General features: G+C 39.3%; 1 protein-coding gene across 1 annotated transcript in view; it reads right to left on the reverse strand.

Moving 5' to 3' along the window:
• Nucleotides 1-22528, reverse strand: part of Hormad2 (HORMA domain containing 2) — a 92675-nt gene that overhangs the window by 57773 nt on the left and 12374 nt on the right. The window contains exons 5-9 of the mRNA XM_028758248.1: nt 19848-19868; nt 16845-16871; nt 9353-9420; nt 6225-6376; nt 5817-6070 (exon numbers count right to left, since the gene is read on the reverse strand). Of these exons, the coding sequence (XP_028614081.1) occupies nt 5817-6070; nt 6225-6376; nt 9353-9420; nt 16845-16871; nt 19848-19868 (522 nt within the window). The remainder of the gene's footprint in view (nt 1-5816; nt 6071-6224; nt 6377-9352; nt 9421-16844; nt 16872-19847; nt 19869-22528) is intronic.

The following is a 22528-nucleotide window of genomic DNA, read 5'->3' on the forward strand; positions in this document are numbered from 1 at the left end:
TATATATATATATATATATATATATATATATATATATGTGTGTGTGTGTGTGTGTGTGTGTGTGTGTGTGTGTGTGTGTGTGTATACACATATATATGTGTGTATATATATATATATATCCTTAAGTAGATAATTTCTTAAGAATATCAGAATAAAAGATTAGACTATATTAGATGAACAGCTTTTCTTTACCAAAAGACCACTTAATAAGACAAACCACAAAAATAGACAAATTATTGCAACATAAATAAATAAAAAAGAATGGTTATCAGAATATTTTTTAATTATGTGCATTGTGCATATCTGTCTGTTTGTCTGCTGTAAGCACAGTACAGGTGCCCTCAGAGGCTAGACAATGGGTCCCTTTGAAGTAGGAGTTACAGGTAGTTGGGAGCCCCCTGACATGGGGACTAGGGACTGAATTCAGGTACTCTGGAAGAGCAGTATACACTGTTACCACTGAGCTATTTCTCTAGCCCTCAGAATATTTTTACATGAATGAAGAAAGATAACTTAATGCACCACAAAATCCGAATGACTAATGAAAAATGCTCAAGCATCAACAATTAGAAAATATGCTAAAATTATGAGTTGTTAGCATATCAAGCAAACTACTGAAAAGATAAATAATAAGTGTTTACAAGAATACAGGATCTCTCTTCCACTGTTAGTAAATGAATATGGGTAGAGTACTTTGGAAAACTATTTTGTCCTTTCTAACAAATGTGTAAACTGTGGTGGTTTGAATAAGAGCCCCCATAGGCTCATATATTTGAATGCTTAGTCATCGGGAACTAGCACTATTCGAGAAGATGAATTAGATCAATTAAGAGGTATGGCTTTATTGGAGTAGGAGAGCCTTCTTGGAGGAAGTTGGGGTGTGCTTTAAGATTATAAAAGCCCATGCAAAGTCTAGAGATCTGCCTATGGGTCAGGATATAGCTCTCAGAGACTGTTCCAGTGCCTGCCTGTATGCCACAATGTTCCCTGACACGATGATAATGGACTAACCATCTAGAACTGTAATCAAGCCCTCAATTAAGTTCTTGCTTTTATAAGCTGTCTCTTCAGAGAAACACATCATTGTGTCTCTTAACAGCAATAGAGCAGTGATTAAGACAAAGCCTAAGCTAGTATATTCCCTGTAGATACTCCTTTGCCTGTGTACCAGTAAGTGTCCATATAAATGTGACACATACCTTTAATCCCAGCACTCAGGATGTGGAGGTAGAGAGCTACGTGGATCTTTATGAGTTCCAGGCCAGCCAGACTACAACATCTAGACAGGAAAGACCTTTCAGTGACATGAGAGGCTGAAGCAGTCCCCATAGACCCAGGGATCACTTCAAGCTAGAAACCTGATACTAGCTTGGGCAACACAGATTCTGTCTCAAACAATAAAAACAAGGGCCAATCTGAGTGTACATACAGTTAATTCCAGTACATGAGAGGGGCAAAGTGGGCAGATTTCCACGAGTTCCAACCCTCCTTGTCTATAGAGCAAGCTCCAGGCCAATCAGGGCTACATAGTGAAATTGTCTCAATAACAACAAAAAAAAAAAAAAAAAAAAAAAAACCCAAACAAACAAAAAGAGTAGAATACAGCAGTGTAAAATAGAGAACCACATGCACTAATGAGATCACATTCTTGACAGTCAAGCAAAAGACAGAAACGACAGAGTCTGCAAGTATAATTATACCTATATGTTTACTCAAACTAATACTCTCCGAGATGGTAAAATGACAAGGAAGGGCTGTCAGAGCTATAAAGAAAACTTTTCTCAAAAATGTTTTGATTTTAATTAATAAAAATAAAGGTTCCATGTATCTGTGTGTCAGAATGTGGATGTGAATACTTTTATTTTACTTTTTTATTTTTACAAAGATTGTTAATAAGTTGAAATTCTTTTTTTTTAAATTGGATATTCTCATTATTTACATTTCAGATGTTATCTCCTTTCTCCATTTCCCCCCTCCCCTCCCCCGAGGAACTCCCTATCCCATCCCCCTCCCACTTCTTCTATGAGATTGTGCCCCCACCCATCCACCTACTCCCCCCTCCCCACCTTTGAATTCCCCCACACTGGGGCATCCTGCCTTCATGGGAGCAAGGACCACCACTCCCACCAATGCCTGACAAGGCCATCCTCCACTGCATATACAGCTGGAGCCATGGGTCCCTCCATGTATTCCCAGACTGGCAGTTTTGATCCTCGGAGCTCTGGTTGGTTGTTATTGTCGCTCTTCCCATGGGGCCACAAACCCCTACGGCTCCTTCAGTCTTCTCTCTACCTCCTCCACTGGGGACCCCATGGTCAGTTCAATGGTTAGCTTCAAGCATCTGCCTCTGTATATGTCAGATTCTGGCAGAGCTTCTCAGGAGACAGGGATATCAGGCTCCTGTCAGCATGAACTTCTTGGCATCCACAACAGTGTCTGCGTTTGTTGACTGCACATGGGATGGATCCCCAGGTAGGGCAGTCTCCAGACAGCCCCTCCTCCAGTCTCTGCTCCACACTTTGTCTCTGTATTTGTTCCCTTGAGTATTTTGTTACTCCTAAGAAGGACCGAAGAAGCACTCATACTTGGGTCTTCCTTCTTCTTGAGCTTCATGTGGTCTGTGAGTTGTATCTTGAGTATTCTGAGCTTTGGGACTAATACCCACTTAAATCACCATCCCTGACCTCAAGCTGACTAGAGAGCAGTAGTGATAAAAAACTGCATGGAATAGAACTGAAGACCCAGGAATGAACCCACACACCTATGGTCACTTGATCTTTGACAAAGGAACTAAAACCATTCAGTGGAGAAAAGTCAGCATTTTCAACAAATGGTGCTGGTTCAACTGGAGGTCAGCATGTAGAAGAATGCAAATCAATCCATTCTTATCTTCTTGTACAAAGCTTAAGTTCAAGTGGGTCAAGGACCTCCACATAAAACCAGATACACTGAAACTAACAGAAGAGAAAGTGGGGAAGAGTCTCAAACACATGGGCACAGGGAAAAAGTTCCTGAACAGAACACCAATGGCTAATGCCCTAAGATCAAGAATTGACAAATGGAACCTCATAAAATTGCAAAGCTTCTGTATGGCATAGGACACTGTCAATAGGACAAAATGGCACCAACAGATTGGGAAAAGATCTTTACCAATCCTACATCTGATAGAAGGCTAATATCCAATATATACAAAGAACTCAAGAAATTAGAGCCCAGACAATCAAATAACCCTATTTTAAAAATGAGGTACAGAGCTAAACAAGAATTCTCAACTGAGGAAACTCGAATGATCGAAAAGCACCTAAAGAAATGTTCAACATCCTTAGTCATCAGGGAAATGCAGATCAAAACAACCCTGAGATTCCACCTCACACCAGTCAGAATGGCTAAGATCAAAAACTCAGGTGACAGCAAATGTTGGTGAGGATGTGGAGAAAGAGGAACACTCCTTCATTGTTGGTAGGATTGCAAGCTGGTGCAACCACTCTGGAAATCAGTCTCAGAAAATTGGACATAGTATATTACCTGAGGACCCAGCTATACCACTCCTGGGCATATACCCAAAAGATACTCCAACATATAACAAGGACACATGCTCCACTATGTTCATAGCAGCCTTATTTATAATAGCCAGAAGCTGGAAAGAACCCAGATGTCCTTCAACTGAGGAATGGATACAGAAAATGTGGTACATTTACACAGTGGAATATTACTCAGCTATTAAAAACAATGAATTCATGAAATTCTTAGGCAAATGGATGGAACTAGAAAATATCATCCTGAGTGAGGTAACCCAGTGGCAAAAGAACACACATGGTGTGCACTCACTGATATGTGAACACTTTCTAGGAAGAAAACACTAGGATAATTTAGTGGGGAATGTCAGAAGTACTTAAGTCACTAATTCTCTCAGCAAGTCCAGACCCCTGTCACTCTTGTTTCCCCGTCAGGTTGCTCTGCTCAACATTTGTTTGGCAAAAGAGTAAGACAATCTGCTTTTTTTTTTCTTTTTGGTTTTCTGGTCTCAGATAGCCCAGGTTGACCTCAAATGTAGTATCTAACAGAACAGCTCATGAACTTCTGTTATCCCCACATTTGCCCCTAAGGTTCAAGACACGAACAACCATGCCTCCCTTTTTAATCATGTGTAGTCTTTATAGAAATATACACATTCACGCGCATATGAAGGGCATGTGCATATGTGGGTATGTGCATATGAGTGCAGGTGCCCATGGAGGCTAGAGGTGACAGGTCCCCCTAGAAGCCGAAGTTATGGATGGTTGTGAACTATCAGACAAAGGTGCTGGAAATGAAACTCAAGTCCTCTGCAAGAGTGGTATGAGCTCTTAACCACTGAGGCATTTCTCCGGTCCCTTTAAAATTTGTTCTTTCTTTTGTTCTTTCTTTTGTTTCTCTCTCTCTCTCTCTCTCTCTCTCTCTCTCTCTCCTTCTTTCTTAGATACGGTTTCTCTATGTAGACCAGGCTGGCTTTGAACTCACAGAGATCCCCTGTCTCTGCCTCCTAAGTACTGGAACTAGTGGCATGCTCTATCACATTCAGTTGTTAAGTTTTTTCTTCATAATAAAAAAATAGTCACATTATTTTCTTAACCACTATTTTTGTTGTTATTATGATTAGCTTTTTCATGTCATCTATATCTGCTTTTACATGGAATCAAAAGAAAAATTATGCACCAGAATCTAGTTATTTTCATGCTGGACACTGTGAAAAAGTTTTTTAAAAAAGACAAAAAACCTGTTGTTTGGTTACATTTGTCATATTAACTGAATTGAAACTAGGATCTCCCTTTCAATATACTAAACACAATACTGAGTTAAGGAGTTAGAAGGTACTTTTAGAAGCTACCTAACTAAGTTAGCCATCAAATTTTTGATGTTGTTGCTGTTGATGTTGTTATTGTATATGTGTGGATGTTTTGCTGCATGTGTGTGCCTGGTGCCCATGGAGGTCAGAAGAAGGTGTCAGATCCCCTGGAGCTAAAGTTACAAGTGGTTGTGAGCTGCCATGTAGGTGCCTGGAATAGAACCTGGGTCCACTGGAAAAGCTGTCAGTGCTCTTAACTGCTAGGCCAACTGTATAGCCTCTATAGTCATCTTTTAAAAGTAGGATTCTAAGACAAAAAAAATTATTTTTATAGTATCCCTTTTTACCAAACAGCCTAAAAATGATTTTGTTTCAGAATCTTTCATCTACAATGTTAGCACACAGCAAACATTATTATTCAGACAACTGCTAAGTCACGGTATGGACCTAGCTACTACAAATCAGAGCCTTAGCAAGTCTGCAGCTTTCAGTCTTTACAGAAACAAGCAAACCTCCACCTATCACTGACTGGCACTGGCTGCAAACTCTCAACCCCTCAGCTCTCCCCAGCAATTAAACCACCATGCTTGTCATTGACATTGGTATCATTCTTTTCTCTTTCTCTCTCTCTGATTCAGGTTAATCCATAAAATTTTTCCTCCCTAACCCTCATGGCCAGTTACTATAATAATCAAGAGCTAATGTATAATTCTATTGCGTATGAACATATCAGACACTCAGAATATTTTAAGTACTATAAAACATGCTGGGATTTTTTCTTATTGCTAGACAATCTCATATAACAGCACATATTTCCCTCTAGAAGGACTTTTTGACTTAAAAGTCCTTGACGTCACAGGCTAGTTTGTTTCAGTTTTCATAGCTGGCATGCTCCACTGGACTCTGTTACTGTGACATGACCTAAATACAAACTAGAAATGTCACCTGTGTTTAAGTGAAGCAATGAAGGGTCACTAAAAATTGGCCTTACTTGACTGCCGCAGGCCTCTTCTTCCTCATCATAGTCTAGACCCTGATGGGCTATCTCAGTCGTGCCATCGTCCTGACCGACACTGTTCTCCCCATCAAGCATTCTGGTGGCCTCGGTTGTGACTTTGACTTTCATACTGTGGAAGCCAGAGGAGACTGAGCCCATTCGAAGGCTCACAGGCTCCCCTTCAAACACTAGGAAGTGTGACTTCACCCCTTCTTTAAAGCCAGGGGGTTGGTAATCATGTGGGGTCACTGCAGAAAGGACAAGAATATTGCAAATTATGTTTCAATGGAGTAAGTGACTTCATATACAGTAAACGACACTTTTCAGATGCCTATAAATCCTATTTATACACAACATCACTTGAGCACTGAACAAGGAATTTGACCAAAGGTCTCTACCTACCTGAGTTATAATAATGGAGTTTCATAGTAAGTATAACATCATTAGGAAGGGGTCCAAGGTTCTGCATCAGTATATACAATTGACGGATTAGTAGGGAACAGGCTTTCTTAATATCTTCACTGTTTGTCCCACTTTCAAAGCTTGTACTACTGCTATGGTCACAGAAAAACAGCAGATTTCAATCATAAATAACATTCACAATATGCTACAAAACAATATAGCTTTTGGCTATGTTATCTAATAACGTAAACATTAGGACATTTTGTAGATGGTTTTTAAGAGGTAACTTAAGGAAATGATAGTACTTTCTGCAATGTATACGCACAGTATCTCTGAATAACAGACACGTCTAAAGCATCTTAAGTATCATTTTAAAATGTTGGCTTTCAAATAATCACATATCCTAATAATGAGAACAATGGATTTGTAACTAGGTGACCTGGCATCCAATATCAGCCATACTCTTAGCCAGCTGAATGACCTCGGTCAAGTCATTTGCATGCATTCTAGGTCAGGTAGCCCATTTGTGAGATAAGCTTATGGACGTTTCTGCAGCTCTCCAAGCATGAAATCAGCCACTAGCTCTATGCTTATCTACCATCTGAATTGTCTCTCAAAGAAATGCTCTCCTCGATGTGACATAGGTTACTAAAGCATCTATTCTTCTGGCTTTCTTCTTTGTCTACACTTCAAGACATTCTCCACACTGCAGCCAAATTACTACTCCTAATAGGAAGGTCCACTTATGTCACCTTCTTGCTAAAGTTTTCTATTACATGTGTCATCTTTGAACCAAACATGAAAAATGGTATATGTACAACTATTTTTCACTCCCACCCACCCCCGCAGCTGTCACCCAGTTTGTTTAACCACATGCATCTGCAGCTGTACTTTCTGTTTTTCCTCCTGGTGCTCCCATAGCACCTACCTAGCTCATGTGGCATCTCAAGTCTCCCCTATACTCTGCACCTCCCCTCAGAAGAATTATCTGTTCCCATATGGACTATGAATGGCTAAATCTCTCATCTCCACACTACTAGGTTTGGTATCCACCTACCCAATAAATATTTGCTGAATTAATACATGAATGAAAGAGTTATGCTAATTATCTTCTAATTCAAATTTTTTTTATTTCTCTACAAAATTTTCTTCCCAATTAGTCTCACATTCAGTATCTTTACGGACACACTACAATGGCAATATATTAGCAGTACCTTGAACATACTGAGACTTAGCACTGGAAAATAATCCCAAGTACTTAAACTGTTAGGTCTCTCCCTGATTTTTGGAGGCAGTGAGAGATCACAAAGTAAACAAACATATATTAACTGGATATTTTAGCTTCTCTATCAATTTCTAACAACTTAAAGGTTCTGTACGAGGACTTTTAATCAGCCAGAATGAAGGGGTATAGATATGTAGCTCATGAAGCCTTAGGAAACATCAGAAGATCATATTAAGGACCCTCATTTTAGCAATATTTCTAGAAATTTATACAACATATTACCTCACTTCCTGAGTATCTGAAAAAATTATCCATTTGCTTTGCTGTTTACCTTTCAGCATATGTCTTTCTACAACAAACAAAAATATTAACCTGGTTGTCCAGAATATGTATATTGGAGTTTTGGAGAGTAAGGACAACTGTTTATGTGTGGGGGGGAAGCATGAAGTATGTCATATACAGCTGGGCTTGGTAGGGCACAATCTTGCCTATACATTAATTTCAAAGTCAGCCTGAGCCACATGAGATGCTGCCTCAAAGACAAAGTGCTGTACAACCTGTAAAACAGTATATAAATACTAATTAATTGTGGCTAATGTTTTAAATATCCTTTCTGGAACTGAATTTTCTTATATCTGAGTACTTTCTGCAAGTCTCACAAATGAGAGGATAATTAAGAAAGTGAGAATTGGAAAGAAATCCTCAAGTTCCCCAGGGGAACTAGAGAAAAGGCAGCATATAGCCAAATTTCTCTTCAGTTTTGTTCCTTTCAGGGTATATCTCCCCTTTGAAGACTTTCATTAGGTCTTTTTATAGAATCTGTGTCACCTACTTCTATCCCATCTCACCCGCAGTCCTTGGTTTGCTACACCAGGTAGCTGATATGAAACCAAAAGCTTCTGAGAGAAGAATGCTGCTCCTTAACCAACATCTCCATATACACCAGGGTCTTCCTTGGTTTTGCTCTTTGGTCCAGTATCTTTTACTATATCTAAAAGCATGGATTTAAGACTTGATAGGGCCAGGCGGTGGTGGAGCACACCTTTAGGTCCAGCATTTGAAGACAGGCAGGCAGATTCTGCTTTTGAAGCCAGCCTGTTCTATAGAGTGAGTTTCAGAACAGCCAGAGCTGCACAGAGAAACCCTGTCTCAAAAATCTGAAACAACAAAAGACTTGATAGGAAAATACAGTGTATATGGGTTTTCCCATACAATGACACACATAGAAAATGGTATGTGTATGTGCATGGATAAGCAACTAACAGCATTTGTGCATATAGGCTAATAATCCAGGAGTTTCATTTCCCTCAGGCTCAGTATTCCTCTACTGAAATGAAAAGAATTAACATATTTTGCATACCAACAGAGCTACCGGATTAATAGCTAGAGACAGTCATATGGGTTCTTTAGCTGACATCACGTTGGCAGCCTCATTTATATATTTTTAAATTAAATCTTTTGTTACTTCGAGATTTATTATTATTTTTAGTTATTTGTAGGTGTGTGTCTACATGTGGATATGTGCATATGAGTTCATGAATCCTCAGAGGTATGACTGACCTAGAGCTGGAGTCATTGACACTTGTAAGCCACCTGATATAGGCATTTGGAATTTAACGCAGGTCCTCTGGAAGAGTGGTTTCTTAACCACAGAGCCATCTCTCCAGCCACTTTATTAATATAATTTTAAGGGCCATGACATTCATCATTGCCTTTACTTTCATCAGTCAAACTTATGAACTTCAGACTTTAAAACAATTATTATAATATCTATTTGTGATAGTGAGGTTTCATAGGGCTACAACAAAATTACAAAGACGTAAGATTTCCACTGGCCATCTAGAAGCTTCTATTTACTGCACTCCTACACAATTCCCATGTTCATTAAACAGTTAGAGTCTACCTGTCAAAGTCCATAGTGGTTCCCTTTTTTGTGTATTTGAATTTGAATTGGTAAATTTCAGTCACTTTCTAGAAAAACCAAAGAGAGTAGAGAAAGAAGTTAATTTTGAAACAAAACCAGATTTTTATCTCATGAAATGAACATTTTATTGATATCTCCTATGTTTCCTCTGTATGTTTGTCTCACAGCATTACTTTATCAAGGAGCAGTGGTTCTAGATACGATGATAACTTAATCTTGCTCCTCTCAGCTAAAAATAAGTTAGGTATTATCATTACATTAGGTATTACCAGTTGATGAATCATTCATTCATGCAATGAATGTTTTTATCAAATTATCTACTTTGAGCTAGAAACTTGAGTCATTGTGAACAAGGCAAAGAAGACTTTTTTTCACAGAATCTACAGAGCTAGCTAGTAAACAAAGAAAATGAGGTAATTTCAGACAGAACTGGTGCCATGGACAACATAAAGCAGATGCTGTGGTAGAAAGTGCATAGTGGAGAGAAAGAACGGCTGATCAGATTTAGAAAGATCAGGGAAGATTTGTCTGAAGATGTGGTATTTTGCGATGAGCCTCAAGAAGAGTTAATCATATGCAAACCTGTGGGACAATGCCTCAGATAGTCAGAACAGTAATGCAAAATCTCTGAATTGAGAAGGGATGTATTTCTTAGAATCCAAAAAAGAAGACAATTACCTAGAAATGAGAGATGCGGTTGAGACTTTGTTGACAATAGTAAAGATCTTGGATTTTATTCTAAGTTCATCAAAGTCTACTGAAAGTTTTAAACAGATCATTGGTTTGCAGTTTTTAAAGCTCTCTCCGTATACCTTAAGAATACATTGTGTTGGTTTGAATAAGAATGGCCCTGATAGGCTCATATATCTGAATGCTTAGTCACCAGGAAGGGTGGAACTATTTGAAAGGATTAGAAGGATCAGAAGATATTTGTTGGAGGAAGTGTCTCACTGGTAACACCAGGCCCAGTGTCTGTCCATCTGTCTATCTTCCCCCATCCAATCTTGGCCTACAGATCAGGATGTAGCTATTAACTATGGCTTTAGTGTCTGCTGTGTGCTGGCATGTTCTTCACCATGATGACAACAGACTAAACCTCTAAAACTGTAAGCAAGCCCCAGTTAAATGTTTTCTCTTGTAACAGTTGTCTTGGTCATGTTGTCTCTTCACAGCAAAAGAACAGTGATTAAGACAGAAAAGGAATGAGAAAGTTTGGTGATTCAAGCCTTTAATCTCAGCACTTGGGAAGCAAAGGAAGGCAGATCTCTGTATGCTTCGGGCCCGCCTGCTCCACACAGTGTGTTCTAGGACAGCCAGGGCTAAGCAGAGAAATTCATATTCTCTCTCTCTCTCTCCCTCTCTCTCTCTCTCTCTCAAAAGGAACGAAGGAAAGAAGGAAGAGTGAATAATGAATATAGGCAGGGAAGCTAGGAAGCCATAAGGACACCTAAAAAGTCGCCATGGTGATTTAGGGAAGAAGTAAGTGAATCACTACAGGAATTTTAAAAATTGGAAAAGGAACTGAGGAAGTAGGGCACTGAGTTTTGTTTCCTTCACTAGAAGCTATTGCTACCATCTGCTCTCATCACTGGTAAGGATGTGATGGAACACAGAGAACAAATTTCTTCATTAAAAATCAACTCAAATAGTTCTTTCAGTCTGTCAACATGGCTCAGAGGGTAAAAGTACTTACACTGCATGCCTGACTACCCAAGTTTTATCCCAGGAACCCAGAGAGAAGAACAACAGACTCCTCAAGTTGTTCTCTGACCTCTATACACTTGTGACTCACACCTGCACACACACACACACACAGACACACACACACATACATAAATAATTTTAAATGCTTTAGCTTAAAAATAACTGTTTTACCCAGATAAATTATACAGTTTGTAGACAGAGCTGAAGGTGCTAAAGGCAGATAGAGCATGAGTTCTATGACCCTCATTCTTCTGACAATGTGGAAATGGGAATGTTAAACTGATCAAAAGCAATTTTCATGTTCCTGTTACTTATCTCTAAGATTTGAGCTCAAGCTCTGCTGATCTTTATTTAGTATACAACTTAACCACAGATGATCAAGTCCTGGAAATTAGCTCATACTGCCTGAACCTAAGGAGACTGACTGTAATGAGTTAAAAGGGAACTGCTTTTGTAATCACTCAGCCTATTTGCAGGAGGCTGTTTTGTGAAACAATAGAAGAGATGGGTCAGATCAGAGGTGGTTGCAGGTGCCTAAGAGCAACAGGTTCACTCCAGACTGGCTAGACACAGTGTCCTCTCTTAGCCAGTGCTAAGTAGGATTGTCCTGTTATGCAAACAATGCCTATTCTTCTTGCCTGTCCTTGTTTCTGGTCAACTCTAGCCTATTAATGCTATGGGAAATGTATTTTGTGAATAAAAGAGACCTTTAAGCAGTTGGTCATTTTTCTATTATTTGATTCCTAAACCAGTTATTTTACCATTGGGATAGATAACTGTTTTAAAAAGATGTTAATCCCAGGGCTGGAAAAATGGCTTAGGTTAAGAGCACTTTTTACTCCTACAGAGGAGCTGGGAGGCTTAAAACTTCCTAGAACTAGTTCTAAGGGGTCTGACACCCACTTCTGGATTCTAAGAACACTGCACACACAATCTAGTACACACAAATGAATACAAATATAAAGAATAATTATTTTAAAGTGTTAATTCTTGATAACATCACCATGTTCAAACTGTTCCTTACTCCCTATTCCAAGCCACTGGAAAGATTTCTCAGGTCTGTTTCCAAAGTGAATCACATATCCATGTGATCTTTATTCTCTGTTCTCTAGCCAAGAGTTTTTAAAAATACAAACCAGGCCAGGTACAGATTACATATGCTTGCACTCCCAGCTACTGAAGCTGAAGCAGGGAAATCTGAGCTATCCATCTCAAAAATGTTAAAGAAAGGGAGAGAGAGAGAGAGAGAGAGAGAGAGACAGAGAGAGACAGAGAGAGACAGAGAGAGACAGAGAGAGATATCGATCTAGGCAAGGCCTGGGTTCATTTTCTCGGACTATAACTAAAAGAATCAAGTACAAATCAAACCGTTGTCACTTCTCTCTCGCTGTCCTCTCATTGTCCCTGGCCTCTCACTGTCCTTGTAATGAAGCCTATGATACCTCACCATCTGTCCTCCACTTAGCTCTCCTGCCATTTCCCTTTTGTTCACTTACAAGACAGATCTGGGGTATCTTTTTGCCTATAAATACTTCCTGTCTTAGGGTCTCAGTGTGTCCATATTCTGGATCATGCCACCAAAACTCTGAGGTTGGTATCATTGTTGTCAGTATTGAAGAAGTGAGTACATGGTAGAGCTGTGGTCTGACTCCAGAACCTAGTGTTGCCCTCAGTGCTGTTCTGCCTGTCATATAGTGGTGCCTTGCGCAGATCTGATTATTCCATCTCAGTTCCAACAGTAGTCCAGCCCCTGGGGATGTTTCCTATGGCTTTGTCAATCTAAAACAGGCATCTGAGCCCTCCTTCTGTGATCTTTACCTCATCACTGACCAGTCCAACACCTTTTCAAACTTTCTTCATGGCATTACAACCTTAAATGACTTTTACTAAGTTCTATTTTTATCCTTCTTCATACAAATATATGCTTCTGGGCTGGAGAGATGGCTCAGTGGTAAAGAGCACTGACTGCTCTTCCAGAGGTCCTGAGTTCAATTCCCAGCAACACATGGTGGCTCACAACCATCCGTAATGAGATCTGATGCCCTCTTATAGTGTGTCTGAATACAGCTACAGTGTATTTACATACATAAAATAAAAATAAACCTTAAAAAAATCTTTAGCCGGGCAGTGGTGGCACATGCCTTTAATCCCAGCACTTGGGAGGCAGAGGCAGGCAGATTTCTGAGTTCAAGGCCAGCCTGGTCTACAGAGTGAGTTCCAGGACAGCCAGGACTACACAGAGAAACCCTGTCTCGAAAAACAAAACAAAACAAAGCAAAAAACAAAAACAAAACAAATATATGCTTCTAGAGGTCAGAGTCTTGGTCTGTCCCATTTATATCTGGAAACAGTGCTAAGTACAAAGAACCAGAGTTCATCTTCAAGTAGAATTTCATCTTACAAGGATTCACTCTCGACATAAGAGTTTTTCGATGTTGTGCAGCTAACCTGAAACTCATGATCCTCCTGCCTCAGCCTCCTGAGTGCTGCAATTATAGGTATGTGCCACCATACCTGGTCTCTAATAGAGATTTTTTTTAAAAGTCTCTAGGTCAGGCTTAAACCCAATACTCAGGAGGCAGAGGCAGGCAGATATCTGTGAGTTTGAGGCCAGCCTGGTCTACAGAGCAAGTTCCAGAACAACCAGGGCTACACGGAGAAACCTTGTCTCAAAACCCCAAAACAAACCAACCAACAAACAAATGAACAAAAAACAAACAAATAAATAAATAGTCTCTAAACACATATTTTAAGACCACCAATAGGTGGTAATTTCAGTTCAGTAACTGAAATAGGCAATTAAAATTGTGCCTTGATTACCTCCAACAGGCACAAAGGACTAGACAATGAAACACACAGCAACACTGCTCATAAAACTCGTATACATAATGCTTTTGTTTTGTTTTGTTTTGTTTTGAAAGGCATGGTTTCTCTATGTAGCCCTTGCTGTCCTGGAACTTGCTCTATAGATCAAACTAGCCTCAGACTCACAGAGATCCACCTGCTTGTGCCTCCTGAGTGCTAAGACTAAAGGCATGTGCCTCTACTGCCCCAACTCATAAATGCAATTCTTAATGGTTTATCACAAATTAAGATTTATTTGCTTTGTATGCCTCCCATATTTCAGTGTGTGATTGTAGGCAAGTTCGTTGTCAGTCTTTATTACTTTCGTTTTCAGGTTCTCTTTCACGACAGCAATCACAACAAAAGTATAAATGCAAATGTACACAATTGTGTGCATGGTGCCTAATTCTGTTAACTTCTGAACAGATTTAAGCAATGGTTCAACTGTTGTACTTGATATATTCTTCACAGGAGTGCTGCAAATTTTAGTCCCATGTGTAAAGTCTATTTTTATTCCTAGTAAATATTAATACTGTTATTTTTTGTGCCATTTGTTTAGGGAAGGCTATCCTTTCAGTGATGACTCAAGCCTTTGGCAGAGGATCAATAAATGCCAGATATTAGGTTGATCTGAAAATGATGTCTCATGATTATTTAAGAGAATGAGGTCAGAGAGCTACAGTTTTCTCAGTGATTTGATGTTAGACATCAGCCAAGCTATAAAGCAGTGGGACCTTGTGCATGCTTTAGATACTTTAAAACTTGTGAATGCTTTAGATATTATGAACCCTGTGCATGCTTTAGATACTATGAACACTGTAGAGCTACTGCAGCAGTGAAACTGTAATCATCATTGCTACAGTGATCTGAATGAAAAATGCCCCTCGTAACCTCAGTTGTTTGAACACTTGATCCCCAGTTGGTAGCACTGTTTGGGGATGTTGTGTAACCTTCAGGAGGAACCTGGCTGGAGGAAGTGTGTCACTGGGGCTTTGGCAGTTTATAAGTTCATTTCCACTTCCAGTTTGCTCTCTCTGCTTTCTGTTTGTGATTAAAGATGTGAGCACTCGGCCTCCTGCCCCTGCTGCCTGCCTGCTGCCTGCTCTGCCTCCTTGCCATGTTTAACTCCTCTCTGGAACTGTAAGTCAAAATAAACTCTTCTCTAAGTTTCTCTTGGCAATGGTGTTTTATCACAGAGGCAGGAAAGTACTAATACAATTGCTGACAACAACAACCTGTATTGTTTTGAGTTTTTTTAAAAACTCAATAGTCTACCATTATTTAGTAATCGGATGTGTGCCATGAAAACGTATCACTTAGGGATTGCTACCATAGAAAATAAATGGTAAGTGTTCAAAATATTTTTATAGGGTCATAGATAACTCAAAACTTATCAAACAAAAAGCTCTCTTTTCAAAATCTCATTATTCTATATGCTAGCATCAAAACTAATTTAGCAGTTTTATTCTAATTCTGTCAGATTTTTCCTGAGATAAACTCAAGTTTTACCTCTAAAACTACTGATTTCTTTTTAAAAATAAAGTTTATTATTTTAAAAATCTGCAAACAAAACATCATGCACCAAAACTAACCAGACTTCAAACTAGAAGATATGCACGCATAGGGAAACATAATAAGTACGAGAAGAACAAATCAATCCTAATTTTAAGAAAATTTGAAACTAAATAGGAGAAAAAGATTGGGATGGTTGGTGGTAGAGCACTTATCTAGCATGCACAAAAACTGGGTTCCATCCCTAGGACTCCGTAAACCAGGCATGATGCTGCCTTGTAATCTCAACACTGCATACACACAGCTGGGGCATTTGGTGAAGACAGCAGGATCTGAAGTTCAAGGTGATTCTCAACTACATAGTAGGTTCTAAAAACAGAACTTTAGGGGAGAGAGACTCAGAAAACAGGGCCTAAGAACAGTTTGGGCATTAAGGAATTGCTATACACTTGTGCACAGTGGTTATTCTCCTCACCTGCATGGTTATTTGTAATCTTGCACAGAGAAAATACTAAGGACTTAAAAACAATTTAGTCTCGAATGTCACCAGTTAGACTAAATCCACTGGCTTAGAGAAGAAAAATTCAAAGCAAGGGAAAAAAAAAAAGAGAAGAAAGCTATAGGTGAGACAACAGGATGAGAAAGCAAAGGACATCTCACTCCGTGTCCCTGTCACAAGTAGAAAAGCTATTGAAGTGGCACAGATAACTATGTCCTATTTAGGCAATATCAGCCACTCTGCAAGGTAGAAAACAACACCCTGCTCCCAGGAACTCCTAATCCTAATCTTTTTAGGAAATAAATGAATCAACCCAGAGGGTTAAACTAGGACTCTGCTGGGAAAGAACTTTTAAAAAGTAGAAGATAGTACAGACAGTGAACCAAAGAGGATTTCACAAAAGATCTGAAAAGCAGCAAGGTGCAGGAGTCACTAAGCAAGTCCAGGAATCAAAAGATGAGAGTAAAGATCTAACGCTCTCAAAGTTTATGAAAGCAACAACAGAGAGCATTCAGGTGGTAAAGAGCTCAGAGTAATGCTGTAGCTTTTTTTCCCCAAAAGATCATAAAACAAATAATTAAAATATATATTTTATTATTATACTTAAATGTTTATTATTTCTATATTATATATTAATAAGTATAAATAAATATTATAAACAAAATTACTTTTATACACTTACAATTAGGAGAATCTTAATATTGACATGTTATAGAAGAGCCTCAGTTCTAAGCAGTGTTTTTTGTTTTTTTAAACATTGTATAGGAGTGTTTCGTTTACAATAAAACATAAAGTTCACGATGAGCTGCTCTGTTTATGCAGTAGTCTAGTGACATAATCTATAGCCTCAATTCAGATAAACATACTTAAATATAGTACACACACACTACCATTTATACACTACCATCTTACCTCAGGTTCCTTGGGATTTGTGTAAAGCTGTTTAAGGGAAAATACAGAGCACTTAATTTCCAAAATTTACTAGATTGCTGCTCATTGAATACACTGTCTTTGTAAAGAGTCCACTTTGTGCTTTATTCACTGAGTACCAGCTGGGCATATTTCAAGCTAGAGATAGGATGAGCTCTTATTTTACTAAAAACTCAGAATCTTTAGAACTTTCTATGAACACTGAATATAAGGAAGTTTATAACTGATATAAGGTATCTATAATTAATATGACTGAACTACAAATAAATTCTTAAGTTGTTATGACATAAATACTTAAATAATTAATATATTTTATTAATGGTATCTCAATTTCTACCACCATTTCATACCCATGGATATATAAAACTTCCAAAAAAAGTCCAGAAAACTTTCAAAACAAAAAAACTTTGGGGTCTGGGCCCGAGCATAGAGCAGGTCACAGGCAGCAGCACAGCACCCAACCCCAGAAAACCGAGAGAAAGAGGGACTCCCAGGAGCTTTAACTCAGGCAGCATCCCAGGTAAAGGGTCTAAAAAAAAAAAAGAGAGAGGGAGAGAGTTTACTTATTTTAAATTATTTTCAAAAGTTTCTAGGAGTTGCTAATTGGCTAAGACCCTATTTTAAGCTCTCCACAAAAGAATTTAAGTCTCTGTTCAATATTCTCAAGAGAAATGTAAATCCTAATTTTCCTCAACAATTAATTGACAAAAGAGAGGTAATCTCACAAAAAGTAGAAGAAGCTATTACTAAGCAATATATTATATAGTCTGATTAGTTGTCGGCGGTGCTATAACAGTCCTTTGACAAAAGATTATTAATATAGATTTATATATCCTTAAATAGGGTCTTCATGACTCTCTGAGAGTGGAAGGAGCGACTGTTGGCGCTTCTGCCCTGATTTTACAAGAACTTTGAAAAACTGGCTTTAAAAACAAAAGAGGGGGAACGGTACCCCCACAGAAGGAGTCCCCTGAAATACTCTCCGTCATGCCTTGCTCACTTTTATCTCTCTAAAGCTGAAAGCTCATGGCAAATCTGCTGCTAACTGCCTCTGGCACCACCGAGACCAACAAAACTTTGCCACAGATATGGGGAAGGACCCTCTTACCCTTAAAGGGAATGGCCCAGACCCAGTTCCCTTATGGGGCCGAGGATTGATATGCCTGTCTGATACCACAGAAGGCACAGCTAACTGGCTACCAAAAAGATTAATAAAAAAAAAAAAGATACCCCCACAAAGCCAGGCCCAACCATAAATACGATGAATAACAATTTACATCCAGGGAAGAGAAATCTCCCTGAGAATTCCCTTCATTTTCCTTTCCAGGTAAAAATGAATCACCCGTGATGTCTGCTGTTAGAAGTTCTAATCCAGATGCTGGCCTCCGAACTTACACTACTCAGACCTTTGAAGGGCCACTGACAAGAACATCAGAGATTGACATCACTAATCTGAAGAAATCCCTCATTTCGCTGTCTGAAGAAACCTCCTAAAATCGCAAAGATCCTTATTGGACTTGATTTACTCTATTACAATAGAAAAGGCTGTGTACAGCTCTTGATTGTGTACAGTTCTTAAAGAAGAAGGTTTGCCTTTACATAGACAAGAAAAGGAGGGTTAAAGAAAGCATGAAACAGGTAGTGAAGGCCCTAAGAAAAACTCAGAGAAAGAGACAGATGAAGGCTGGTACAAGAATTGGTTTTTAGCCTCTCCAAGGTTGTCAACCCTATTTCCTCCCATCTTGGGACCATTATTTGGGTTCTTTTTGCTTTTTTCTGCTGATCCCTGGCTCTCAAATAGGCGGACTAACTCTGTGATACAACAGATAAATAATTTGGTAGCAAAACCTACTCAGATACATTATCATAAGTTAGCTATGGAGGACCACGAGACTCAAGATGAGGTTGTTACTTTATACAGGGTGTTTCCAAAACCCATCTCCACTCAACCTAAAAGGGGGGACTTCTGCCCCTAGACCAAGCAGAGAGGGGCCACCCAGAACCCCCTCTGTCAGGCGATCTAAATTCTTGCTTAGGCTTCGAGGCTAAGCACTGCAAGGGAATATCAATAAAAGATAAAAATATCTATCTGGGTTCCCTGAGGGACAAGCCTGACTGCATAGGGATTGATGTCAAAAGTATCCCCTCTCCAGGAAAAAGACATCGGGATGGGTATGGCCCTCATGCCTCACTGGACAACGACAGGGGAACCAGAGCCATTACAAGGTCCCCTTCAAATACTGGAGGTCAGGCCTCTATCCCAGCCTTCGCAAGGTTAGAATTGCCACAGCCCTTCTATACTTAGAGAAGGGAGGAGATGTCAGGGGCAGCCCTGCTTACCCACTGAAGGCCTAAAATCAGCCATAGGCCTAAAATCAGCAATAGACCTGTCATACATGTATACTAACACCAAGTCTTGGGTCTCAGTGGAAAAACATTGAAACAGATGGCTATAAGCTATTGTAAATAGGCAGCTTTTGTGGAAATTTACAAGCCTGAGTAGTCATAGACCTTGTAAATAGGTAGCCTTGGCAGACAATACCAACTTAGATAAGGACAAGCGAGTCATAGGCAGAGTCATAGTGACTTGTCCCCTGAACCTTCACCCAGCCGATACCTGGTTCTGATGATATCTGTATTCCCCCTGATCACCCACACTCCAGTGTCATTCCCTTCCCCACATCCTGCCTTTCTGTGTTTATAACCCCTGTGTGAATGAATTACGATTTGAGAGAAAATAAATTAAAAAAAAAACTTTGAATCTGTTACATATCAAAAAATATATTTAAATCCTAAGAGTTAATATATATCTCTATGTTCTCTCATATAATAATATATATGTCAAAGAAATATACTGAACATTTATAATATCTTATAAAGTTCTGATATATCCAGTTTTTAAATAATAAAATGTCATAAATCTCAAGAAGGGAGAAAGGGAATGACTACTGTTTAAAGAGACTTGGCCTTTAAGTTTGTACTTACTGTTAATACTGCCATGTGTAGCTTCAAGAGAAAAGAAAACTACTGTTATTATATGCTTGTACCATAGTACTGACATTTCTGATAGAGACTAATTCAAATATGACTTCAGAGAGAAAATATTCAGAAGGTCAGAAAAAGGAACTAATTCACTCATTCAAACAATTTCTATTACAAACACTTGCTTTACTGGGACAGAAGAGGGAATATCAAAAAAGTTTTTTATTGGGCTGGAGAGATGGCTCAGCGGTTAAGAGCACTGACTGCTCTTCCAGAGGTCCTGAGTTCAAATCCCAGCAACCACATGGTGGCTCACAACCATCCGTAATGAGATTGGATGCCCTCTTCTGGTGTGTCTGAAGACAGCTACAGTGTACTCATAAATAAAATAAATAAATCTTAAATCTTAAAAAAAAAAAAAAAAAAAAAAAGTTTTTTATTTTCTAATTGGGAACCAAAAGGTATGCAAAACAACTCATTATTGCTCAAGATTAAATATAGCATAAGAACCCCTAATGAGTATTCTTTTTAAAACTTACCAGGCAAGGTAAACAAATCAGAAAGTCTGCTATATACCACAAAACTACAAAGACATCCTCTCAGCTTTAAAGAAATATTGAATATACATAGATACACCAAGGCTTTGAAAAATTCTTAAACCTAAATTAAAAAATTTGAGGACCATAATTCTGTAGCAGTTGACTAAAACCTTAGTGCCACCTTGTGGCTATTTTGGCATATAACTGATTTTTATGACCACACAGTGAAATGTGTTAATAGTTTATTGACACATAAAAAAAAAGAATATGGCCACTGATCTCAATAAGCATGCCGACTAGCAAGGGGGACTAATGGTAAGATGATCACATGGCCACACTGTTACACTCAGGATCTGCTGTGAAGAAACAACACACAGTGTCAGGGGAACCCTCAATGAGGGAAAATTTTAACTGCAGGACCAACTAGAGCTAGCCATGGGCATAGAGTCTGGACAATTTTTTAAGCAAGAGAAACAATGTGGAAAGCTACAAGGAACTGGCATCCCAGGGTCCTCCAGCAGCCTGAGCACAGGAGGGAAGGAGGGAGGGTGTCTTGGAAAATCAATAGGGACATTTAGGCCTACTCGATCACGCAAACAGCTTTGAACAAACTATTTTTAAATTCTTGGAAAATTTTTAGGCATAAAGAATAACAGGATCAGAGTTTGGTTTCTGAAAGAATGTAGTGTGGAACGTGAGCAAGAATTGTGAGAGATGGGAGGGGAAACGGGAAGTTATATAGTTCCTTTTTTGTAAGAATTATTTCATATGTGGGCTTACTTTAAAGAATTCAAATTAACCATAAAATATAAAGTACCCAGAATTTCATAACTAGTAAGATCATGTTCTTCAACAGAACATCTTCCAAGGGCACTCGAAACTTAGTTTTACTTAAACTACTTTTTGTTTCTTTGTTTGGTTTTTTTGAGTCAGGGTTTCTATGTAACAGTCCTGGTGGTCCTGGAACTCATTCAGTAGGCCCCACTGGCCTGGAACTCACAGAGATCCACCTGCCTCTACTTCCCGAGTGCTGAGTTTAAAGGCTTATGCCACCAGTGGCCTGTTTTTTTCTTTTCTTTTTTTTTAATTTCTTTTTTTTTCTTTTTTTAAGAAACAGGGTCTTGTCACAGTCTGGATGGCCTTGATTATGATTGTTAGATGAGATTTATCGAGCTGCTCTTCTGAAGGATTCACAGAGCCTTTGCATAACTTAGTCCCAAGACATACCTGGCAAACCAGGAAGTCTCCTGGCTGAGAATTGCTTAGGTAATCATCCTTCACACAGCTTCTAGATCAGATAGGAGGTTTTGCTATGCGGAAACTGACTTGCTAAAAGTGCCTTTTGTGTAACAGTAAAGAGCTTATGAAAAGTTCCTAGGTGTTCAGTCCTTTAGAGGCTGCCAAGAAGCCTAAATTCACCCTGCAGTGTCTCTTTCTCAACCCAGACTACAGACAACCAATCGTTTAGCAACAGGAACAGCTGAACCAGTAGATAACTAGCAATCATTAGCCCTCATGTGAACAACACTCACCTTCTGCCATGGTCTCTAAGCCCTTCCCTTATCTGTTTTACCCTTGTGTCCCTCCGTCCCCTGGGTCAACATGGAATGAACGTGAATAACTGTCCACTTGAGAATGAGAAGGAATGAGGGAATGTATGACTACTAATTTGAAGCTTCTTCACCGAAACATTTCTCTTTTTTTTCTTTTTCTTTTTTTTTTTTTTTTTTTTTTTTTTTTTGGTTTTTCGAGACAGGGTTTCTCTGTGTAGTTCTGGCTGTCCTGGAACTCACTCTGTAGACCAGGCTGGCCTCGAACTCAGAAATCCGCCTGCTTCTGCCTCTGCCTCTGCCTCTCTGCCTCTCTGTGGCTCTCTGTGGCTCTCTGTGCCTCTCTCTCTGCCTCTCTCTCTGCCTCTCTCTCTGCCTCTCTCTGCCTCTCTCTGCCTTGAACTCAGAAATCCGCCTGCTTCTGCCTCTGCCTCTCTGCCTCTCTGTGCCTCTCTCTGTGCCTCTCTCTGCCCCTCTCTGCCCCTCTCTGCCCCTCTCTCTGCCTCTCTCTGCCTCTCTCTGCCTCTCTCTGCCTCTCCTCTGCCTCTCCTCTGCCTCTCCTGCCTCTGCCTCTCCTGCCTCTGCCTCTCCTGCC

The sequence above is a fragment of the Grammomys surdaster genome, unplaced genomic scaffold (genome assembly GCF_004785775.1).
Source record: "Grammomys surdaster isolate TR1022 unplaced genomic scaffold, NIH_TR_1.0 126187, whole genome shotgun sequence".
In the NCBI taxonomy this organism is placed as follows: domain Eukaryota; kingdom Metazoa; phylum Chordata; class Mammalia; order Rodentia; family Muridae; genus Grammomys; species Grammomys surdaster.